Source organism: Lolium rigidum, chromosome 1, assembly GCF_022539505.1.
Source record: "Lolium rigidum isolate FL_2022 chromosome 1, APGP_CSIRO_Lrig_0.1, whole genome shotgun sequence".
In the NCBI taxonomy this organism is placed as follows: domain Eukaryota; kingdom Viridiplantae; phylum Streptophyta; class Magnoliopsida; order Poales; family Poaceae; genus Lolium; species Lolium rigidum.
The window spans coordinates 227,254,514-227,263,698 of NC_061508.1; the positions used below are offsets into that span (position 1 = coordinate 227,254,514).

General features: G+C 46.9%; 1 protein-coding gene across 1 annotated transcript; it reads right to left on the bottom strand.

The window, feature by feature from the left end:
* Positions 1-913: 913 nt before the first annotated feature.
* On the bottom strand, positions 914-4,947 carry LOC124690891 (heterogeneous nuclear ribonucleoprotein Q-like). The gene is made up of 9 exons (XM_047224220.1): positions 4,715-4,947; positions 4,166-4,582; positions 3,955-4,071; positions 3,717-3,857; positions 3,448-3,639; positions 2,457-2,661; positions 1,691-1,848; positions 1,525-1,610; positions 914-1,443 (listed from the first exon to the last, which is right to left on the bottom strand). Exons 2-9 carry the CDS (start codon positions 4,565-4,567, stop codon positions 1,326-1,328), a joined length of 1,419 nt encoding a protein of 472 aa, XP_047080176.1. The 5' UTR covers positions 4,568-4,582; positions 4,715-4,947; the 3' UTR covers positions 914-1,325.
* Between the last annotated feature and the right edge of the window lie 4,238 nt (positions 4,948-9,185).

Below are 9,185 nucleotides of genomic sequence, written 5' to 3' on the forward strand. Positions count from 1 at the left end.
TCCCTCTCTCTCTCGCAGAAACCTGCCCTCTGTCTCGATCTAGACCGGCGGCCGGCGGGGCCGCCTAGCAGCAGGGCAACGACAGATAATCCGCGGCGGCGTGGAGAAGGTCGCAGACAGCCGCGGCATCGGCGTCTCCCTCCGAGCTTCCTACCCCGCCCCGGCCCGACGACCTTGCCCGCCTCCCAAGATTCCCCATTCCGCTTCGGCCACCATGTCCGCCGCCCCGAGCTCCACAGTCGAGGTCCTCCACCCCGTGTTCAGGACATCAGCACCACCTCGTGGACGGTGGACCCGCTGCAGTGGAACGGCGGCGGGCGAGCAGCTGGGCGCATGGCAGCGGAACGACGCTGAGCAGTCAATTTGCATGTCGATTGAGACATTTATTGCTAATCGTAGAAGTTAATGACAGATTTGGAGGTTGATTTGCATGCATATTTGTTATTAATTGCGAAACTGTACCAGATGGGAATTAAATTAGATTTTTTTTCTTGATTACTTCTCATTCTGCATCTCCAACCGAACGTACGCCTACCGAACATTGGAATGAAACCAACCCATTCTTTAAGAACGAGATCATGACATTCCATTCCATTTGGTTCTCAAACCGAACACACCCAGCTACCGGCGCGTGCGGACAGCCGTTGACAGCGAGCAGCTCGGCCGGCGGCACGACAATGCGGACCGACTGCTGAGCCGTTATCGGCAGCGCTTTGAAGGCAGGTCGGCGGCCGTGATGGATATGAACATTTGTTCATGTGTTGTGCAAACAGTAAACAAAGCTTTGCCAGGCTCGTCGTCCAAACAAAAAACATGCTTTTTTCTGTGAGATCAAACAGAAAACAAATTTGCAAGCAGTGTTTGCCATAAGAATCCATCCAAGCAAAAACAGACATTTCACAAAAGAATGAACTGAGCTCCAACTAGATGCCTACTGATAATTGGTCCATCTGTTTACCATTATACAAATAGAAAAACATGATTGAAAAGGCGTCAGTTATGACCACTTCACCACATTTGTTCAGTCTCTGAACTTAATGTTCCACTGAAGCCATAAAATATTCATCTAAGAAAAATCAATCATTTCATAAACAACGAACTGAGCTCCAATAGATGTGTCTGCTAACAATCCGTCACTCTTGTTTAGTAGAAACGAAAGAGACGGCACTCAGTTTTCAAGTCACAACTCACACGCACTGCATGGTACATAAGTTATTGAAAAGGGTGGCGCCAGAGTACAAGTCTTAGCTGCAACAACAAGACACGCTCCTAACTCATTCATAAGCTAACAAATTCATCATCACCAAGCGCGAGGAAGGCAAAAACTAGTAGGGGCGATAGCGCCGGCTTCCTTCACCGCCTCGGCCACCGCCATCACGTCGGTCATCACGTCGGTCCCCACGTCGAGGAGGGGGTGGAGGAGGCATTCCACCTGGTTGTTGCCTATCAACATTGCCAACATTATTGTCAGTAACTAAAAAATACGGGTTCATGCAACAACTGAAACTAGGAAGACAGCCTTACAAGACATAGCCAAGGCGGCCATCAGGGAGCACCATTGGTACCATCCTCATCCCTGCTGGCGCTGGCCCTCTGCCATAGATCATAGGCTGCAAAAACACAATGTAAGTAAGTCCAGAAAGAATACATAGTAAGCATGGCGCTCTATAAGAAGTTATTGTGCATTTACCTGGTTGAATCCAGGACCACCACCATAGGCACCATATGGATCTCCCATGTAGCCACCATAAGGAGGAAGAGGATAGTTAGGAGCTCCTCCGGCCTTGTACGAATGGTCAGGTTTCTTATCACCCAATGGTTTGGCCATGGAAACTTCGAGCACTTGCCCTGTTTTCCAGGTAAACAGACATTAACTGCTGACATGTTTTTTTTTCAGATGTAACAGTTTTGGTACTTAGTTGACTAATCAAGTGACCAATGACATATTTTATTTTCACTACTATATATATATTTCTCAAGATTTAAAACAAACAATGTACTCCCTCCATACCATAAAACATGTCTCAACTGTTTCTAAATTTGGATGTATCTAGACGCGATTTATTGTATAGATGCATCAAAATTTAGATGAAGTTGAGACATCTTTTGTAGGACGGAGGGAGTACTAGTTTCTTGTAAAACTGCAATTCGATAACAATGTAGTAATGATTCCCAGAAACTCCCACCAATTACCAAACAAATTTTAACACTCCATTGGATGATGATTATGGGAAAAGATTACTAAGAATGTAGTAATGATAATAGAAACTACCACCAATTACCAAAGAAAATTTGAAAACTACATCAATAAACTCCATTTGATGATGATTGTTGGGAAAAGATTGCTAACAATGCACTAATTATTGACCAGAACCCCCCCCCCCCCGATTACCAAAGAAATTTTTAACACTACAACAATAAACTACTTTTGATGGTGATTATAGAGAAAAGATTACCATCAATTTCAAATTTGTCACTTCCTTTAGCTGCCTTCAGTGCACTTGATCTTTCAGCAAAGTGAACAAACCCAAAATCCCTCTTATGTCCAGCCTTAGCAGGCGGTAAAACAACTTTTGTGACCTCTCCAAATTCTTCAAAGAGATCCTTTACCTTCTCTTTTGAAACATTCTCTGGTAGGTTCTTCACATATATAGTCTTCACCTGTGAATGAAAACAAGTGTAAAAGATTTACACCTACTTGAATGAACCACAGACAGTCATTTATAATTAACTTACAACTATGAAAAATATAAGAGCCTTAAAAAGATACTCCCTCCAATTCATATTACTTGTCGCTAGTATGGATGTATCTAGAACTAAAATGTGTATAGATACATCCATATTAGAGACAATTAATATGGGTCAGAGGGACTACAAAAATTTCATCATAACAGAATAGAGCTCACATGGGATGGGAACATGCAAATGAATAAATACATTGAATTCAAAGTCAGTCTAATGGAGTTTGAATGTTTTAGTACGATTCACGATGTCTTGCTTCTTTGATTTCTGGCATGTCATATAGAAGTCAAAATGCAGCTTTGAGAATAATTTTTTGTGAAACATACATTATGAAAAATTCGGATTAATTCCAGAATCCTTGAATAGCTAGCCATGCAGCGTAATCATACACTTTTCTAAGTTGTAAGATTCATGAGTCTCTGCCATGTTTCATTTGAACTAGTAAGCAAGTTCAAATGAATCACCAAATAAAGCATTCTTCTTTATTTCCTTTGCAAGAACTTGTGTTTCTTTCTAGCAGATTGCGGCACAAAAGAGCAATATGGTGCTTCTTCTACCAGCAAAGTTGGCAATATAACTATCAATTTCAAAATTATAAACATGTTTGAGTAGGTCTGCTAGTTGTAAACTGTAGGGATACATTATGTAGACATCAAATACATATGATAAGCAGGAGAGCTCAGTTTTCCATGCAACATTGTTTACCTGAGCAGCAGAAGAAGAATCGGATGATGATGATGATGTTGATCCCTTGGGTTCAGCCCAGCTAACAGTCAACTGACTTCCATCAACCTTAAAGTCTGGTGATGACAATTTCTGCCTGGAATAGTCTGCGCAAGCATGGTTATAGTACTCAACAAAGAGGAACCCACGGTTCCGGCTTGGGTCATGCAAATCCTGCAGGGCATAATCTCAATATTAGCAAATCTGGTACCTCCATAGCACAAAAAAACAAGCTCGATTTACAACCGCACCTTGAACATCTCAATGTTGACTACCCCTGGCCCCTTGCCTTTGATAATGCTTGTCAGCTCCGCCTCACTCAACCCTTTGGGTACATTGCCCACGAATAACCTGTGCTTTGCCTGAGACAAGGAGCATCGCAGTGTTCTCCCCTGCACGAAACCATCCAACGTTATTATGCACCATCATAGATTACAAATGATGTCCTACAGCCCCCATGATATCCTGCAACGAGAACCCACACATTACCTTGTGGTCCTTGTCGTGCAGTTCCTCGATAGCACGCTGCGCCACATCCTTGGCAGTGAAGGTGACAAAGGCAACTCCCTTGTTCTCCTTGGTCTCCTTGTCTTTCATCAGCCTCACCTATTATTATTATCCATCACGCAGCATTCACATCACACTCCATGTTACAAGGAAGGTATCAACTACTATGAAAAAGCTGCAAGCTTTCAGGCACCTCATAGATTTCGCCCAATGGCTCGCATAGGTCACGGAGGTCCTCCTCGGTTGTGTCGCGAGGGAGGCCGCCGAGGAACACCTCGGAGCCCTGCGGGGGCAGCGCGAGCAGCTCCTCCCACTTGCTCTTCTCCTCCTCGTCCTCAGGCCCATCAGCCTCAGCCTTGTCCATATCATCACCGCTTCCGGCGGCAGGTTCCTCAGTCGCAACCGCCATCCCGGCGTCGTCCTCCTGGCCATCCCCATCGGCATCCACCTCTTGCGGCTCCTCCTCCGGCTCGTCGGAGTCCTCGCCGCCGTGGTGGCGGCGGCGGCGGTAGCCTTCCTCGTCGTCCATGACGTCGTCGTCCCCCTCCAGGTCCACCTGCTCCTCCGGCTCTTCCGACGGCTGCCGATCCGACATCCCAAAGCCCTAACCCTAGAAAAAAAGGAAAAATCGGCGGAAAAACCATGAGAAATCGCTCGCGAAAATCCGCAGGAATTCAGAGTGGAAGATAGGAATCGCAGACGCGCGGTACGGATCTGACGGCGGGGGATCGAAAATCGGTACCTTTGACCCGGAAAAAAGCTAGGGAAATCGAAAAGCGCGGCATGATGCGATTTGAGAAACAGTATAAGATTGATTAGTGGGGGGTGAAGAGGATCCGATTTTGATATGTGAGTAGTAGTAGTAGTAGAAGAAGGAATTTAGTATTATTATTGGAGAAGATGAGGAGGAGGCGGAGCTTACTGGAGAGTGGAGTTGTGTGGGTTGGGGATTTGGCTGGCTGGCTGGGGGAAGCTCCTGCTGCCTCGCGCGGTGAACAGGGAGAGGACGGGGAATTTGGGGCAGAATTTATAGCTAGGGCTTCAGGGTTCGCACCGCAGAGTTGCTTGGAAGCACGACCCTTGGATCTTTTATCCGAGGGTGGTTGCTGGCTGTGAAGTTTTTCCCATCCTACGGGTGGCCGCTCATCCTTGGAGTTGGAGCATCCCCACTCGTCTCCCCGACGAGGTCCCCGAGCGACGTTTTTCCATCCGAACGGCGAAAGTCCAGTTGCGTCCTCGGTTCCTCGGTTTTGTCCGGATTTGGCCCTTCATCCATCCGGCGAGCCCACGCCATCCCCGGTCCCCAAGGGAGCTATCGGGGAGTCCGGACGAGTGAAACGCGGGGAAGGGCCCGATCTGTCGACGACTGGACACACGAACCCCACCACCACCTCGCTCAAAATCCCCCCCACCCCTCGTATCTCTCTCGCCGCCGGCACCACCCCGCCGGCTTGTTGCCCAGATTCCGCCGTCCCTCCTTCCCACCTGCTATATTCCGCCGTCTTTCGACGACGGCCTATCTGCCCTGCTCCTCCGCCCGCTTTGTTTTTCGACGACGGCCTACTCCTCGTCGTTCGCGTCTCGGCTAGCCTCGACCACGCCCGTCAGGTGTTCGTCCATTTGCCTCGCCGGCCATGGACTCGGACGAAGAGGAGGAGCAGATGTTCATCGAGCTTATGCGAGAAGAGATGGCAGCCGCCGCCCAAGACGAGGAGCACATGGTGATCTGTTGTGTGTGTGCTTACACAATATGATTATTGAAAATGAGCGAAAACATCCGGTTCCTCTGGCTGAGCAAGAAGCACCATATGAGAGAGAGGGTCCTCTTGCACAGCCTAATCACCAGGTGCCGATATCATGGGCCGCCTTTATTGTTATGCGCCAGGAGATTCGAGACTCTACAATGCATCAACGATCTGCAAGATGATCCGGTGGAGCACATATGGACGCTCCGAGGCAACGCCAACGGCGACGCCAACTAGTCTGTCTTTATTAATTTGTTTCAAAACTTGTGAAATTGTGTGCTTCATTTGTTTCAGCACTTGTTAAACATTGTACTGATTTTCGCCGAATTTGTTTCACTAATTTTCTGACTCTTGTTCGCCGAACTTGTTAAATTTTATGTCGAATGTGTTTGAAATATGTCAAATGGCCGAGGTTGGGGGTGTCCTGCCGGGGGGACGGCTGGAAGTTCGGCGCTCCCCAGGCCAAATTTTCCTCCAATCCGGAGGAAAATTTCGCCGGATTTGGGCGTGGGGAGCGCCAACGAGTGGGGATGCTCTTAGAGCACCTCCACCCATATGAGGCCCCACGGCGAAATCCGTACGAAACAAACGCTGGATTGGATGAAAATAGGGCGCGGCCGCGCGGGGGGCACCAGTTTTCCAGTTGCACCCCACCATTCGCCCAACATTGATGATAGTTTCAAAAAATTATCTTTCTGCTACACAAAAGCATCGTCCAATAGTTCGGCGATCGAAACGGAAACTAGATGATATCAGGCACATCGGCAGTCCCTTCCTGCACCTTGTATGCCGCGGATTCGGACGGCGAATCCTTTTCTTTTTTCCCTTTTTTTCTTTTCTAATCTCTTTTTTTTTTTGTGAAACCTTTTCTAAGCTCCAGTGAAGCATTCTCTGAGGATAGCTGGAACCCCCCATAAAATCACCTAGTAGACCACATACTAGTTGTATTTTTACCAAGAAAGAGCATAAGAAACATGTTAAAGACCATACCATTGCAAGACAAGTACATAACATAGCCTAAGAAACATAAGCATGCATGATCATATAGACAAAAGCATCACAAAAGTTCAATCTACCAGCCCGTGCCTAGGGTAGGTGTGGGGCCACCAGGCGCCCCACCGACCTAAATCTTCCGCCTATTTATACATCTTCTCGGGAAAACCCTGGATACCCGAGCCTCCATCCACGAAAAGTTCCGTCGCAACCGCCATCGCCGAACCCATCTCGGGGGGTTCTGAAGCTCTTCTCGGCACCAATCATCGCCGGATGCATCTACATCGCCATGCCCGCCTCCGAAGTGATGCGTGAGTAGTTCATCCCTGGACTATGGGTCCATAGAAGTAGCTATATGGTTGTCTTCTCCACTTTGTCTTCATATATCGACCTTGTGAGCTGCCCTACATGATCAAGATTATCTTTATGTAATCCTATATGTTTGGTTAGCTGGGATCCAATGAATGTTGAATACTATGTTTAGATTGATTAGATATTCATGTCATATGTTATTTGTGATCTTGCATGCTCTCCGTTGCTAGTAGAAACTCTGGCCAAGTGGACACTTGTGACTCTAAGAGGGGGTATTTATGCTCGATAGTAAGTTCATGCCTCTAATTTCCTGGGAGAGTGAATTTATAACTTCTAAGGTTGTAGATGTGTTGTTGCTACTAGGGAGAAAACAAAGATATTTTATCCAAGGGTAATTCTATTGTTTACTTTACACACATTGCTTAATGCGATAGTCTATTGCTTGCAACTTCATACTGGAAGGGGTGCGGACGCTAACCTGAAGGTGGATTATTAGTCATAGACGCAGTTGGATTACGGTGTATGTATTATATTGTAATGCCCAATACCAAATCTCATAGTAATCATCTTGTCATGTATGGTCGATATTCTATCAATTGTACAGTAGTAACTTGTTCACCCAATAAGCTATTTCTTTATGGAGAGACACCTCTAGTGACCTGTGGACCCCGGTCCTATTTCCTTTACTGATAAATTCAACTGCAATCATGTTCTGTTTACTTTTTGCAAACATCTCCTTCCATTCGATACGTCTAATCCTTTGTGTTCAACAAACCGGTGAGATTGACAACCTCATTGTAAGTTGGGGCAATGTACTTTGGTTGTGTTGTGTGCAGGTTCCACGTTGTTGCTGACGCCGGTAGTGCGCCCTGCCACTAGTCAGCCAGCAACACTTTCAGAAGACATGCCTTTCTCCTACTGGTCGATTAAACCTTGGTTTCGTACTGAGGGAAACTTGCTGTTGTGCTCATCATACCTTCCTCTTGGGGTTCCCCAACAGCGTGTGCGTACTACGAGCACACACCATTAGCAAGCAACCGTGCTGCCGGTTTAATTGGAAACCGGAAAAACTAATCCGGTACAAGTGATATGAGAACCTGGTGCGGCCCATCGGCTGGCACCGCTGGACCACACCAGCTTCGGGGACTATTGTCGGGGGGATGACCCCCGATAGGTCAAGAGTATGGCAAATATGCATAAGTAAAGTAGTTGTAAACCGGTTTATGAAGTAATCCGGATAAGCATGTTATTCAAAGGATAAGGGCGACCTGATTAAAGGTCGCCTGGCTTGTACGATCTGGTATACTAGAACAAGAGATACCGGTGTATATTAAGCCGGAAACGTCAACATGAAACCGAAGTCTCGGGAGGAACCAAAGATGAAGTTCTCGTTTATTCTGGATAAAACTATGATGGGTCCGGCATAGGACCAACGGTCTACTGCTGGTCAAAGATTCGGCCGCCTGCTACAGGACACTGGTGAGGTATGCGAGATCAGCTTTATGACGAAGCCCTGAGGCCAAAGCACCTCGTTGGCGAAGGAGCAGCCGTAGGCCGACCAACACGGGTTAGCAGACAAGGGGCGCATGCGAGGACATCACGGCCTGAGCCAAAGTTACTTTATAAAGGTGTCTTATGTAGGCATAGATTCCATCCCTAGTTCCTTCTCTTGTAAGTCTCCTCTCCACTATATAAGGAGAGGGGCAACTCCCTTGCACGAGAGGTTCCCATCCAGTTCATAGCTACATCTCTCTTAGGGTTTCTCCCTCTAGTTCATCTTCTATGTTTGGCCAAGTGTTGAAGAACACCATTGTAGCTCCCTGTTGATATCTCGTAGTACAGACATGTAGGAGTGATACGTCCCAAACGTATCTATAATTTCTTATGTTCCATGCTACTTTTATGATGATACTCACATGTTTTATACACATTATATGTCATATTTATGCGTTTTCCGGAACTAACCTATTGACGAGATGCCAGAAGGTCCGATTCTTGTTTTCGCTGTTTTTGGTTTCAGAAATCCTAGTAAGGAAATATTCTCGGAATCGGACGAAATCAACGCCCAGCATCTTAGAATTCCACGGAGCTTCCAGAACATCCGAGAGCAACCAGAGGGGGGCCACAGGGCCACCAGACGCTAGGGCGGCGCGGCCAGGGCCT